We start from the raw sequence: 14,120 nt of genomic DNA, 5'->3' as shown, positions 1-14,120 counted from the left end.
CCACCATGTCAAGAAGTAACTTAGTGTAGCGACTAGGATCTATGTTTCTCTAAATACAGATGGTCGGCGGGAACACAACAAAAAGCTAAATGTTTTTCAAACTCCGCCATCAAGGGATTTAGAAAATCCTAGACGTGTTTTTGGCGACGGAAAGTCATCCATTTGCAACGATATCTACAAATAATCCTTACGGGAAGTCATCCATTGACAGTGCATCGAAGTCACTGTCGATGGCCCTGACTTCGATGCCCTGCAATCGGGTGGCCGGAACCGGTGCCCGTCTGAGTCAGAGCTGTCAAGGTACTCAGGGGCCATTGTGGAGGACGGCCTTTCACGTGGAGATGTGGAACGGCCTCGTGATGTGAAAGGGACACGCTATAAAGACTGGACTCTTTTCTCTTCCCATTTTACATGTTTGTGGCCTGAATTCTGATATGAAGGGCGGCAAGCGCAAGAGAGAACCTACGGCATCTGATTCTGAATTCGAAGACGACGACACTGATGAGCGAGCAGTACAAAAGGAGAAGAGAGGACGCAAGAAATTTAAAAGGGCTAGAGGGCGGCTGGGTGCTCTGCAGAACATTCAGGAGATGCCACTGGATGTCGTCTATGAGGTACGCATCCGCTAAATCCCCTTTCAACCATCTTAATCACGACTATTATCTGTGTATCCACAGATCTTCACCCACCTTGAACCTTACGACCTATTGAAGCTGTCGAGGACGAGCAAGTCACTTCGAAATATTGTTTTGAATCGCTCCGTGAGTCCGCTTTGGAAGAACGCGAGAGAAAAGGCTGGTATCCCGGAACCTATTCCGACAATGAGCGAGCCAGCGTTTATCGACCTACTCTTCGATCGATACTGTCACGTACGTGAGGTTTCCAACTTTTGACCCATGTTAACAGGCTGAAATTCGTTTCTAAGTTCTGTGGAGGTGCGGCCGCTTATAGAAACTGTATCATCTGGTCGGCACTAGTCCGATGCTGCAAAAGGTGCTTGAAGGTCAAGTAAGTGATCTTGCTTTAATGTCCAATTATTATTCATTCTAGTTTCAAAGATTTGTCTCCTTGCCCGATGCATTGAATTGCGATCGGTACGACACACCACCTCAAACCGTATGCAACACACTACCTCGATATCAAGACCCCCGTAGACACTTCTGGGTGTATCTCCGAACCGAGAGTGAGAAGTTAGTGAAGGAATATAAAGCGCTACCTGCTTCCGAGGTAAGAACATGGATAGCTCAACGGGCTGAGCTGTTCCGACGGATTGAAAAGGTCGGTGAGAAGTGTTTCTGCCTAAGGCCTTAGAGGATATTGAAGTCGTTCAACAGCAAATTGATGTCTGTAAAGTGTGGCTATCTGCACAAGACGACAAACGCGCACAAGAGTTGGAGCGAGCCAGGGAAGGTAGACTGGAATCGTACGTCGTCACACCAACCAGTTCTTATCCTCAATCCGTTGACTAATTTTCTAGAATCACATGCAAGGTAGTGGAATTGGGGTTCAGTAGGCTTGTTACGTCGGTCGAGGAATTCCGCAGCCACTCGCTCGTCAATCAACCAAAAGTCTTAACGGAACGTTGTGTGTTATATCTCCTCTCATCTCTGTTTCCTTCTTGACTGATTGCATAATGAGACTGGCGGAAAATGAAACCGGATATTGAGGAGTTGTCATCTTCCATTCAAGCTCGTTTACTTCGAGACTGCAAGAAAAAGCGCGTTGAAGTCCTACGAGAAGTCCTTAGAGACTGGGACCTACGACAAACGTTTACATTTATGACACCTTCGGTCTGGGATATTGCCCTTTGGGAGCCCTTTAGATCAGTCATTGAAGACTTGCCGCTCGATGGAGGCCACGAGCCTTCCATCTTTGACGACGGGCTTACGCAGTTACTTCCACCGGTTGAGGAATGGAACAGGAATCAGACCAAGAAAGTCCTTGCCGCGCTCCAGAAGTACCAACCAGATGCCACCGAAGCCGACCTTCATTTAGCCACTTCGTTGTTTAGATGCGCAGCTTGCAGCCGCTTTGGACCTCCGTTCTACGCTTACCCAGGCATCCTATCACATGTTTGTGTGAATCCTGGTCGATTCGTTCCTCCAGCGGATTTCAAGCCTCCAGATTGGTACTTTGAGAAATATTCTCAAAAATACCCATCGGCTGTTACTACACATATTGAGGTAGCCAAATCAGCGGTGGACTTGACGAAGGAAATAGGGGAACTGGTCGGAATCGATGTTGGGTCGACACTGATGTCCGCGATGTTCGCTCTAAATCCTACATTGATTCACGACTCGGATACTAGAAACTGGAGCAAGTTGGTGAGCATGTTTCGTTCAGGACGGAATTATATTCGCAGCGACTAAGAGTTTACCTTCAACTCTCTAGGTAACTCTGGAGGCGCGGCACGAACTTAAGATTCCTTCAGACGAGTCCCTCAAAATTAAAAGGGCTCGTGGCTGGGAGAAAAGGCTTTCAAATTGGGAGCAAAGCCTGCGACACTTCCTTTGCAAAAGATGTCCCTCTTATCGATCATCTTTGGAAAATGTGAAGAAACATTTGACGGAGACGTAAGTCATTTCAGCTGTCATCGATTGTTCGTTTTACTTTGAACTGACTTGACCGTTCATTTCCAGTCATGGAGTTACGGCCGTATGTGAAGAAGATTTGGAGTACTCGCCGTTCAATGATATCTCTAGTAATCAATATTATTAGCGACACCTAACTAATATTTCTCGATAAACGAGAAGTGTTTACCGTAGAGAGTGGTGGAGGGAGACTCGAACTTAATGTTTACGAATTACCTCTTATTAAATTAATCTAATTATCATAGTGTCAACGAACGGCATTTCTACTTCTGTTGACCCTTTTGAAGAGACATTGCATTAGATGTAAACAATGCGAGAAGGTTCCGCAGCGTGATCTGATTTCCCACGTCTGGAGTTCGTGCTTTCGATATGCTAGGAGCCAGTGTTGCTCGGACACATTGTCCCAGCTACATTTTGGTGTCCAGCCAGTAGCCTAGCCGACGCATCAGTAGCGGACACCCTTGTGACCGCTGTGGCGGACACAGGAAAGGCAGTGGCCCGCTCCCGGTCCGCCTGCCCCGCCTGCCCAAGGAAGCTTAATTAGTTCGTATGATCGCGCCGCCGCGAGCCCTTCTATGTACAATATTTTAACCTCTCAACTCCCACCTATACATATACGACTTCAGACTGGAACGACTGGATTCATCAGTACAGCAATCTTTTTGACTTCACCAAACCATTTTGAAATCATTCTGGGTCGAGAAATGGGAGAACAATGCTCGAAAAGGTCTCGATGATGAGATATTAGTATTTCAGTGGTTGGATATTGATGTAGAAGGTGACGATGACGACGATAACCCAGATACAGAGGACGCTATATTCCAATAGAGACTGTAGTTACATGTAGATGCAGTAAATACGAGAGGAGGCCCTGATATATGATAGCCGAGTGACAGCAGCTACAAAACGTGTCCGCCAGTAGCTTGGCGGCTACACATGACTCCGGCTACTGTCCGCCAGTGACTTGCTCAACACTGCTAGGAGCCTCTAGGAGCTTGCAAAAGAGGATGGGAAAACCAAGACCGCTTCTATTTGACACGTGCAAGTTGACGTCTCCCCGGTCCGCGAGCGGCACAAGGCATATACGCCCGGTCTTGCAATTCAACCCTACCTGCACGAAACCAACCATGCTTCAGCGGACTTGCCGATGAAAAGGTAGCAAAACTACAAACTCGTTTACCGAACCTTGTCGGTGTGAGGGCAGGCAGTGCGGAAAAGTTATGTAGATTGCTTCGAATTCGATGCCTCGCATAAACATCAGGAAAAACTGAGACAGGAACGTATACCTCCGTATCCTTATGTATTGCATGTAGCTCGGGTAGCCCAGTTTACGTCCCCCCATAGATGTAGCATTTGTAGAGTCCCATGAGAGAAATCTATTACCCCGTATTGCTCTGTATCGCTGCGTATCGCTGCGTATACCTGCCAACATGACATACATACCCGCTCTGTATATCCCATACACCCTGTAGATTGACAGTTATGGAAACGTATTTGCGAAATATTTATTATAAAATTTTCTTTTTGCTTTTTTCTCTAACTCGCCACCTACTGCACCATTGCACTGCCCACAGTAAGGAATTATTTTAATTTACACTATAGCATTAACTATTGCATTTGCATTTGTAATGAATTAATACATTATTTATAACACTATGTCAAAAGACGGCACTACTGAAGTAACTACTGCTTGGAAAAGTATGGCCAAAGATAAGCCAGGTGCTAACGATTTTGATTGCGTTACACCCGTGCGTAGGGCTGTACCCACGTACCTGCAGCAGAGCACGTGCTGCTTTCACACGCCTCCACCAGTGCAAAAATGCTGAAGTCCCCCCATTCAGGTTAGACATCCAAGTTTCTGGATGTCTGGAGGCCACAGTAGTATGGAGTAAATGAAAAGTGTTCAACCTAATCCTAATGAACACCATGGCACTGACTACTGGTAGCTTTCAGGGAAGAAAAGTTGTGGGGATTATAGTACTGAATCTACTGATACAGAGTTATACCGGGTGTACTGAGCGGGTACTCAGCGCTACGGCTTCTACGAACTATACCGTGACGCCAGTTGTCAGGCCTGATTTGATTACCCCATTGAATTCCCCTTTTAATTTCTTCCTCTTATGCGCTCATATTTTGGACCCATACTCATGGACCCATACTTCCTTTACGGTATCGTTACTATCCGCATAGCCTCCTTTTATACATACTTACTAAGTTTGGGAGGTTTTTCACGTATCCGTTTGGTTGTTTGGCATGGACCATAGTTCCGGTTTATAGTAATAAGTACAAACAAAGGCTTCCAGTAGTATATAAACAGGGGTGTTCCCCACAAAACATAGTTCATTCTCCTCCCTACTTCTCATCTCTCAGTCTTGGCCACCTTGGTTCAGTATAACCAAGAAGAATTGCACCCTCATCGCTGTCAGGAGTGTTCTCAGGAGTAGAACAGCTGCCTACACTTTGACTGGTGAGTTCGTCGTTGCCGTCTGTGTTGCTGATTAGTTTTTCTTTAGGTTCTTTAGGCTTGCTCATTGATCAGACCAGCGCTGATCATCATCTGTCCTCTCTTATCATCATTCACTGTTGGGTATAGTCACACCTACGCCTCCAGACCTCGCACCTTCACGTCCGGTCATTGTATCCTTCTTCATCGAGGTTACATATATCGCTCGTCATCATTGGAGCCCACCGCGAGGGAGGGTTTTTGTGATTATACTTGTTCATTGCTGTCTCACCTTTCTTTAGGTTGCCTGGAGAAGCCTACTCATTAGCCACCAGATGGTTAATCAACCTGAACACCAACCTCAATCATCATCGACACTGTTATCCTTCACCGAAATACGTCATCCAAGGTCAGAGCTGGACTCTGACGACGATCACCCAACTATGACAGGTACATCTGCTCCCCAACTAACATCTTCTTTACCTCATCAGTCCTCATCATCCACTATGCATCAGCCTCATCCTCAGCCATCGTCTGGTACGACGGCAAATTTTTTGAACCCACAGCCTCCGGCTGTAAATATTCATCCCTATTCCATTCCTACTCACCACCCAGACCCTCATGGTCCAGTACATAGTCATGTACCCTCCAGTCATCCTTCCAATAGAATGTTTGACGGTGTCTATGCTGTCGCTCTTCCACCGCTCTACTCCCGTGAAGCCCCAACACAGTTTCGAGGATCATATGCCAAGGTCGAAGATTTCATTAAGCATTTTGAGAGATTGCTAGTGAAGTATGGAATTAATGATGAGAGAGAACAATGTGAAGGAATACTGGAGTATTGTTCTACCAAAGTCCGAAGAACCATACAGTCCCTCACTGCATACCAGCTAGGATCTTGGAAGAAGTTGAAGAAAGAGATTCTTCGCTTGTATGATGCTGACCGCGCTCAGAACCGATACCAACCTAGTGACATTCAGGCTTTGGCTTTGAGACAGGCAGCTCATCCCATTGACAACCTATCCCAATGGTTGAAGTATGTCAGACGTTTTCAAGAAAGAGGTGGTATATTGGTTCAAACCGGAAGAATGACTGTCCAAATATATGCCACTTATTTTTGGTTGGGAATTCCACAACGTTTGAAAGGAATTTTGGAGTTGACCTTGCATGCCAAGAAACCTCTCAGGGATGTTTCTGAACCCTATCCAGTTGAGGAGGTATGTGAAGCTGCAGAACATTTCTTTAAGCGGTCCAGATTTGTTTCCATGGTACCTGATGCTGGAGCCTTTGGAACCCAGCAACAAGAAGAGGACTCTGGAGAGGACTCAGAATCAGAATCAGAATCTGAGTCTGATGAGGAGGACTATGAAAAATGGAGGAAGAAGTTCAAGGAAAGAAGGAAGAAGAAATCTCGCACCAAGTCAAAGGATATTAAAAATTCTTACCCCACACCAACAGTCCCCATGGCACCTGCAGAGATTTCTAGGACAACACAGTTCTCAGGACCTCAATCGGAAGTTGCGGATCTAATTACCAGATTAAATTCAATGCAGTTGGATCACCCAGAATATGGGACCTTGTATTACAGGGCCACCACTATGGACCCACACAGCAAGGCTTGTATTAACAAAATTCCTAGCCAACAGTTCTTACCCAACAGCCGTCCACCAAATTCCTATTCAGGAGGACAAGGCAATAGACCTCCCAATAATTTTTCTCATGACGGAAGGGGAATAGGGGTCAACTCATATGAACAGCGACCACCACCCAACTCCTCTTTTGCCTGTTTTGGATGCGGAAATCCCAAACATCGAATTACTGAATGTCCGTTGGTAACCGAACGGATCACAAAACAAGAAATTAAATGGTGTCCTGATCGGCGTAGATATGTTCTATTTGATGGATCAGATCTCGGACGCCCAACGCCCGGTGAAACTCTAATTCAAGCCATTGAACGGAATATTAGACCAAAGGACTCACAAAACAATCAGTCCCCGAATCAAGCAATGCTTCTCACTATATCAGATGCTGTACAAAATTTCTATGCTCAACAGGGAACTAATCAACCCAATAACGGTGAAGAGATTGAATATGAAACAGCCTCTGGAGACAGTGGGGAAAGATCTGAAAGCGAGTCCGATGGATATTCTGGCATGTGGGGTGAAAGCGAATCAGAAGTTTCCGAAATTTCGGAAATTGAAGAGTCAACACCAGCCTATGAAACCAATTTGACCCAAACAGCCGTTAATCTAGGGGCTGAACGTACTAAAACAGTCTCCCGGGCTTCCAGAACCCAAGTACAACAAGGTCCCAGAGATAATTCACGTGAATTTAGGGCCAAAAGGGCGGTACACCCACCCAAAAGAGCCGATGGTACCACTCCAACTTGGCAAGAGGCAGTAGGTGCCCATAAACGGTCACCAAGGGCAGGGACCACGAAAGGAAAGGAACTGGAACGAATTTCGGGCAAAATATCCGAAGTAAATGAACGGATCGGAAAAGAATTGCCGAATACACCGTCGGACCGAAATAAAATGGACACAAGACCCGATAATTCCGCGGCCGCAGAACACGTGCCGCCGGCAGCACCTATACCAGCGGTGACTGAGTCGCCACGCGGCCATTCCTCTTCTGTTCTTCCCCTTCATCCTGCGCCATTCAACGCCCGTCCTTCGAGCTTCCGAAGGGCCGTCTCCCTTGAACCCGAGCTTCTGGCTCAAGGAAATGGCAGGACCGAGTCTTTATACCGAACAATGCGTCAACATGTCAAGATAAATGAACCAGAAGTAACAAAAGTCGCACCACCTCCTACACGAACCAAACGGGAACGGAAAACAGACCTTGCTCGACGCGTTGACATGCAAGATGTCATCTCCCAAATCCTTGGAACGACTATCCAGATGCCTTTAGGGGAAATCTTAGGTGCATCTAAAGAATTAAGTACCGTTTTTCATGAACTAACGAAAGTCAAGGTCCCCAAAGCAACGAAGAGCTCTAAAACCGTTCTAGCGCAGACCAATGTACCTCACACGAACACCTACTTCACCCATAATGCTCAACTCATTGAAATTCTTCTAGAATTCGAAGGAAATTACATTCGGGCGATAATTGACACGGGTTCGATGATTAATGTAATCAGCAGCAAGACATACGAAGCTGCCATTCGACTTCCGATCGACTTAGGACAACAGACGGTGATGCACGACGCTAACGGTGGAGAAGGCGTATTACGCGGAGCAATTGACGGATTGAAGTTGCTTTGCGGTTCGGTTGAAACAGTCGGATTTTTCTACGTTGGTGAGTCGGTTCCGTTTGAGATGTTACTAGGGCGACCGTGGCTAAGAGAAAATGCGGTTAGTATCGACGAAAGAAGAAATGGAACATATCTCGTATTCAAAGACAAAGAGACTTGGGACCCCAGATTTGAGATGCTAGCATCCACAATTCTGGGGCAGCGTCCGCAATTCAGGTTAGCCGCAAGGGCAAAAGGTGCGGCTATTAGGTCCTTTCTGGCTCGATTCGTAACCTCACGAAAACCTGAACGTGGGGATGACAGGACCAGTTCGGGAATCGAGGAAATCCCCGAGACGGATATCGAAGAAACTGCCGGCGAAGTCGGCGCAACCACGCCAACACTGGTCACACAGGAAATCGTCGACGAAGAAGATAATCCACAGCGTCAGCCATATTATGATGGCTTCGACATTCCTCATACTCAGTTTCGGCTACGGCCAGTTCGTTGGGATCAAACGGATACGGAACGAGACCTCGACAGTCAACATAGGAGCAATAGAGATGGCGATTTAACAATTTCGGAAGTTCCGCTCCAAAACCCAACATCCGACTCCCCAGAAACGTCGTTGTTACGGTCCCTAGTTCATTCAGCGAGCCCTGAACCCGACAATTTGGAAGATTCAATCCCGTCGTTCTCATTATTACTTCAAATCTGGATGGACATACTAACAGCAGTCAGCCTGTTAGTCTTACTATGGATGAAAACGAAGTTGGAAGGGGTAGTGGGGCCTGAGGAAGGTATAAGAGGATCGAGTTCGACTCCTCCAGACTCTCCTCATCACAACACTTCCTTTTACTTCTTGATGCCGCCCCTTACTCGCCAACAGGCACGACGTTCTACTACGGAGGCTGGTCCTCCTGCTCCTGCACCTACGGTTGCTCAACCTCAACCTATTCATTCCACACCGTTCAAACCACCATCTCCAACGCTCTCTCCTCCACCTCATGGACTGGTTGACCCAGGCCCTATCGATCCTGTTGGCGCTTCGCCACATTTGAAGACCACTGGGATGCTCATCCGCGATTTATGTGACCAAGCTGCGAATCAGTATCGTAACACTGGTCGCATTCACACTCGTCCCTCTGTCCTCTCTACCGCCCAAGCTTACCTTGTCGCTGCCGAACCCACTGAAAACGGTGGCATTCGACAGGAATTGCTCGTCCTGAATGCCGGACTCATGCTGCACAACCCCACCGAGAAGAAAAATTCTTTTCAACTTGGACATGCTTATATTCGTTTCTATCCCCTTTCCAATCCTCTTCCTATCGCTCCAAAAGCCGTTTTAGCTCAACATCTTGTCTACACCTACCACGAGCGCAAACCAGTTACTCCAAAGGTAGCACAGGCTGAATTGGCCAGTGGTGTACACAATTTACGGCCCGTCGATTTTCATACGTCAGGACCGTTTCCTGTTTCATCATCGCCCGCCATACGAAGAAGCCAGGGTGAGTTGGAATTGGTATACCCTGGTGGAAATAGGCATTCACCACAGATATTTTCAGCAGTACAGACTCTTGACCCCGCCGTATGCAGTGACGAAGATGAAGACATGCCTGACCTCGCCGAATGTGGTTCGGACATGGATGTAGACCAGCCCGGAAGCGCCACTACCCGCCCCTCTAGCTATTTACCATCTCCCGCCTCCAGTACAGGTGCGACTTGTGGTTCAGATAGGTCCACAGAGTCTCAAGTCCAAACACCGACGCCTTCTACCACTGTTCCCCTCAGCAATCCTGCCCCTTTTCAGACTTCAGTCCCTATCATGCCCAATGTCCGTGTACCGTTTTTTGAAAGCAAATTGATGCCCAACACCCGGTTATTACCCAGCATATTCATGACCATCGGGCAGCTGGATCGTACCATTGAACGTCCACCTGCTGGCCAGCCTGTGTTTGACCTCACTAAATCAGCGAGAGAGGTTGATCCAGGCGAACTCACTTCTATCTACCAGATCGTCGATGGCGCCATCCTGCATGAGCATCCAAAAGAAAGTCTGGCTCATTTGGTACATGCATGGAAGGCGTTGTTCAATGAATTACACTTCCAGGTGATTGAAGAAAGATCGGAGGAGTATTACAAGGGGGACGAACCAAGTATGGAGAACCGACGGGAAGTCACTCGTCATTTTGAGGACTCAAAGGTTTGTCGTCAATTGACGAACCGGCTTCGATATCGCATGTTTCTATCCCACACCTTACCGACTCAGCCATTAATGGAGCAGGATGGATTTGACCGGGAGGAGTGGACGAATGAAAACGAGTTCCGAGGAGTGAGGGTAGCTCTCATAGGACGATGGAAGTATCGACGGATGGTTGCTCTTGCCATCATACGACAACTTTACCGTGTTATGGTGTTCACGGTCGAGTTTTTTCTCCTCTGCAAGGTTGAGCACCTTTTCCGAGCTCGTTATGCTGCTTATATCGCCCAGGGCAATGGCCTGGAGCGATACCCACCTCTCTTAGACAATCGCTTTTTCCGGGAAGACCAGAGGCGATGGATAGTCGTCGCCTGGGAAATCTTTGCTTACATTCAGGAGATTGAGTTGTCGGCACTTGCTCAAGCCACCCTCCGATTACAGTTCAAGGACTCAGAGGCACTTGAGAACCTTCATTTGTTCAACGTTCTACCACGATTACCCACTAACCTTCCCGGCGTGGACCCTATTTATTGGACCGACATTTTAGCCCGCAAAGAAGACGTAGAAACCTTTATTAGCCATGTAACCCTTCCTTCAAACCCATCTTCTTTCAGTCATTCTTCTCCACCTGCCAGTACGGTTAATCCTGCCTCCCTTTCTTCTCTTTTGAACCCAACCAAAGACTCAAAAACTGCCTCTACCTCGTCACCTGCTGTTGCCGTTCTTTAGGTCATCGTTATCAATTACCATTCAACTCCACCACATTTCCGATATTTTTTTTAGTCTTTGTCCTTTCTTCTAGGTTGCAGGTCAACCGTTTGCCCTCAGTACTCCAGGTTCGTAACAAAATTGTTCCCCGTGGCCTGGTACTCATGGATAACCGAAGTAGTTTCCCCAACGCAACCACCTTTGACATCAACCATGCCAAAGTCTTACTCTCCTTCAACAGCGCAGGCCGCTGGACCATCCCTTGCTGGCCAGGGACTCTCACCGCTATCACCTCCCTTCGTCCCTCGTTCCTGCAAGCCCAACGTCAATCCTCCGCCTCATCCCCGCCTTCCGAAAACTCAACCTCAGCCGGATCTGAGGAAGAGTTCCGCATATCCAACACCTCCCTCACCTCCCTTGGCGCAACCCAAGGGCAGGAGTATCTATTCACGTCATTATCGACTACATACCCTTCAACAGGGCAAACCCTCTTCAGTTCCAAGTATGACTTCTCGGCCAGCCCCGAAACGCTATTATCCGAAAACGCACCCCCCGAATATTCAATGGAAACCCCCAGTCTATCGACACCCATCCTCTTTTCGAGGCGAATACCGGAATGCCACGAAAGCCGAACGGGCCAGAATATGCGCACCTCATACTTATGCCCCTTGTCCAGGTGGGACTTTTCCATTACGAAATATGGTTCCTTCTACCTTCGTTCCTTTGAACCCTATCACGCCTCCCCACATTCCTTTTATTCCTCGAACTGTAAGAAATTTCCAGCAGTTTCCTCAGCCCAATCCTGTTCGCTTTCATCGTTCCAGCACCACAGATGCCCAGCAAACCTTTTGTCATCACTATACTCAACAGTGGAGACTCGAGGCGATGGAGAGAGTGGCCATGTGTGTGCGAGAGTTTGTAGAAATGATGGACCAACGAAGGGGAGAGTTTCAAATTTGGCTGATCCAGGCCCAGCTGTTACTGGAAACTCTTGCCCCCTGAACATCCTTGAACTAACTACGGCTGTCATTACTCGTACAAGCCTTTACCGAAAAACCCAACTTATACGCTCACTTACCATTACCGTCATTACCGTTTGTACAGTTATCTTAGGCATGTTCTTGATATCATTTGGAATGATATTTTGTTCTGCCTATCTCATGATGACTGATCGCCAACAAATTTATGATGGAATTGGAGAACAACCCATGCCAACGCTGTCATGTCTTTACATTGGACTTCCTCGAAGGAAGAGTGCACTTCGCCGAGTTCGTACTAACTCGGGGATCTCGGACTCGGTGAAAACCGAAAATTTGGGTGAAGTTTGTGGAGTTCCATCTCAAACATTGATACTGCTAACCAAGAAAACGGAGAATATCCCACTTAATCGTACCGTTAAGTTAAATTGGATTAATGGGAATCATGTAGTAGAAGGATTACCAGAGGCTGTTCTGAAAACGGAGGGTTTTACCTTGGAGGAAGATGATGAATATGTGGTTTTCCCCACTACTCTTGATGGCGAACTGGAATCCACTGAACCGTCCCTCTCCTATACTGCGTACAAACGTGTAGCTCAAAAGGTCAGACCTGTTTCCACTATCATGCCACCTGAAAGTCGAGTGCGGCGCACCATTCCAGAGGACCCTTTGATTTCCTTACCACCCTTACCATATGATCCACCAGAATTTCAGCCAACTTCACGTCTGGACCATGAACGCCTTAAAATATTGGACTTAAACTCAACTGGATTTCTGTTACCAGACGAAGAAAGGTTATTCCAACAGGTGGTATCCATAAACCAGGAGGCTTTCGCTTTTGAAGACATAGAACGGGGAACTCTCAAAGACTCATATTTTTCACCATATGTTATTCTGACCATTCCGCACCAACCTTGGCAATATCGCAACATTCCCATACCTCCAGGAATTCAGGACAAGGTGAATGAGGTCTTGAAACTCAAGATTGATGCTGGAGTATACGAACCCAGTGTATCATCATATCGATCCATGTGGTTTTGTGTCCTTAAAAAGAACGGAAAATTACGAATAGTCCATGATCTCCAGCCCTTGAACAAAGTAACTGTACGGGATGCAGGAATGCTACCAATCATTGATGACTTCATTGAAGGCTTTGCGGGAAGACAATGTTATTCGGTGTTTGACCTGTTCTGGGGATTTGATGCCCGGAAAATAGATGAATCTAGCAGAGAACTCACTGCTTTTATGACTCCCATGGGACTACTCCAAATTACCTCCCTTCCCACTGGATTTACCAACTCTCCTGCCGAATTTCAAAAGTGTATGGCCTTTGTTTTGCAAGAAGATCTTCCTGAAGTGGCCAATATTTTTATTGATGACTTGGCTATTAAAGGACCAAAGAGTCAATATTTGGACAGCCAGGGAGAACCAGAGCGCTTAGCAGAGAATCCAGGAATACGGCGTTTTATTTGGGAACATGCCAATGATGTACACCGTATCATGCACCGAGTCAAATGCGCTGGAGCTACATTCTCTGGTCACAAGGCTCAGGTGTGCAGACCTGAAGCCCTGATCTTGGGACAAAGATGCAACAATCAAGGACGAATTCCTGACCAGGGACGAGCAGATAAAATATTGAGTTGGCCCATTCTGGAGGACTCCAAGCATGTTCGCCAATTCTTAGGATTATGTGGATCAGTAAGGATCTGGATAAGAGACTATTCCATGATCATCAGGCCTCTTACTAAATTGTATCACAGGGACGTTCCGTTCCAATGGGGAGAAAATCAGCAGAAAGCCTTTGACCAGATTAAGAAGGCCATATCATCCGCTCCTGCAATGAAACCCATTGACTATGACTGCGACCGAACTGTCATTCTATCTGTGGACTCAAGTAAAGAAGGTACAGGAATGATTTTATCCCAATTGGATGAACAAGGAAGAAAGATTCCAGCACGTTATGGATCCA

General features: G+C 46.9%; 3 protein-coding genes across 3 annotated transcripts; all 3 read left to right on the top strand.

Annotated features, from left to right (window-relative positions):
- Positions 1-389: 389 nt before the first annotated feature.
- E1B28_000108 (uncharacterized protein) lies at positions 390-2,851 on the top strand. The gene is made up of 9 exons (XM_043145909.1): positions 390-614; positions 678-869; positions 926-1,008; positions 1,059-1,278; positions 1,335-1,423; positions 1,478-1,584; positions 1,639-2,324; positions 2,392-2,573; positions 2,640-2,851. The coding sequence occupies exons 1-9, from the start codon at positions 435-437 to the stop codon at positions 2,716-2,718; spliced, it is 1,818 nt and encodes a 605-aa protein (XP_043014608.1). The 5' UTR covers positions 390-434; the 3' UTR covers positions 2,719-2,851.
- Positions 2,852-4,943: 2,092 nt separating this feature from the next.
- On the top strand, positions 4,944-11,195 carry E1B28_000107 (uncharacterized protein; the record flags this gene model as incomplete). The annotated part of the gene is made up of 2 exons (XM_043145908.1): positions 4,944-5,484; positions 5,550-11,195. The coding sequence occupies exon 2, from the start codon at positions 5,703-5,705 to the stop codon at positions 11,193-11,195; it is 5,493 nt and encodes a 1,830-aa protein (XP_043014607.1). The 5' UTR covers positions 4,944-5,484; positions 5,550-5,702.
- A 192-nt stretch (positions 11,196-11,387) lies between these two features.
- Positions 11,388-12,176, top strand: E1B28_000106 (uncharacterized protein; the record flags this gene model as incomplete). Its single annotated transcript, XM_043145907.1, has 1 exon — positions 11,388-12,176. The coding sequence occupies one exon, from the start codon at positions 11,388-11,390 to the stop codon at positions 12,174-12,176; it is 789 nt and encodes a 262-aa protein (XP_043014606.1).
- Between the last annotated feature and the right edge of the window lie 1,944 nt (positions 12,177-14,120).

Source organism: Marasmius oreades, chromosome 1 (assembly GCF_018924745.1).
Source record: "Marasmius oreades isolate 03SP1 chromosome 1, whole genome shotgun sequence".
NCBI lineage: Eukaryota > Fungi > Basidiomycota > Agaricomycetes > Agaricales > Marasmiaceae > Marasmius > Marasmius oreades.
Note: the sequence above shows the minus strand (reverse complement) of the source record. Positions and strands in the feature narration are given on the sequence as shown.

Coding starts and splice junctions, on each gene's coding strand:
- E1B28_000108 (XM_043145909.1), top strand. CDS start 435: ATGAAGGGCGGCAAGCGCAAGAGAGAACCTACGGCATCTGATTCTGAA. Junction 1,279..1,334: donor TGTTCCGACGGATTGAAAAG/GTCGGTGAGAAG, acceptor GTCGTTCAACAG/CAAATTGATGTCTGTAAAGT. Junction 1,424..1,477: donor AGGGAAGGTAGACTGGAATC/GTACGTCGTCAC, acceptor CTAATTTTCTAG/AATCACATGCAAGGTAGTGG.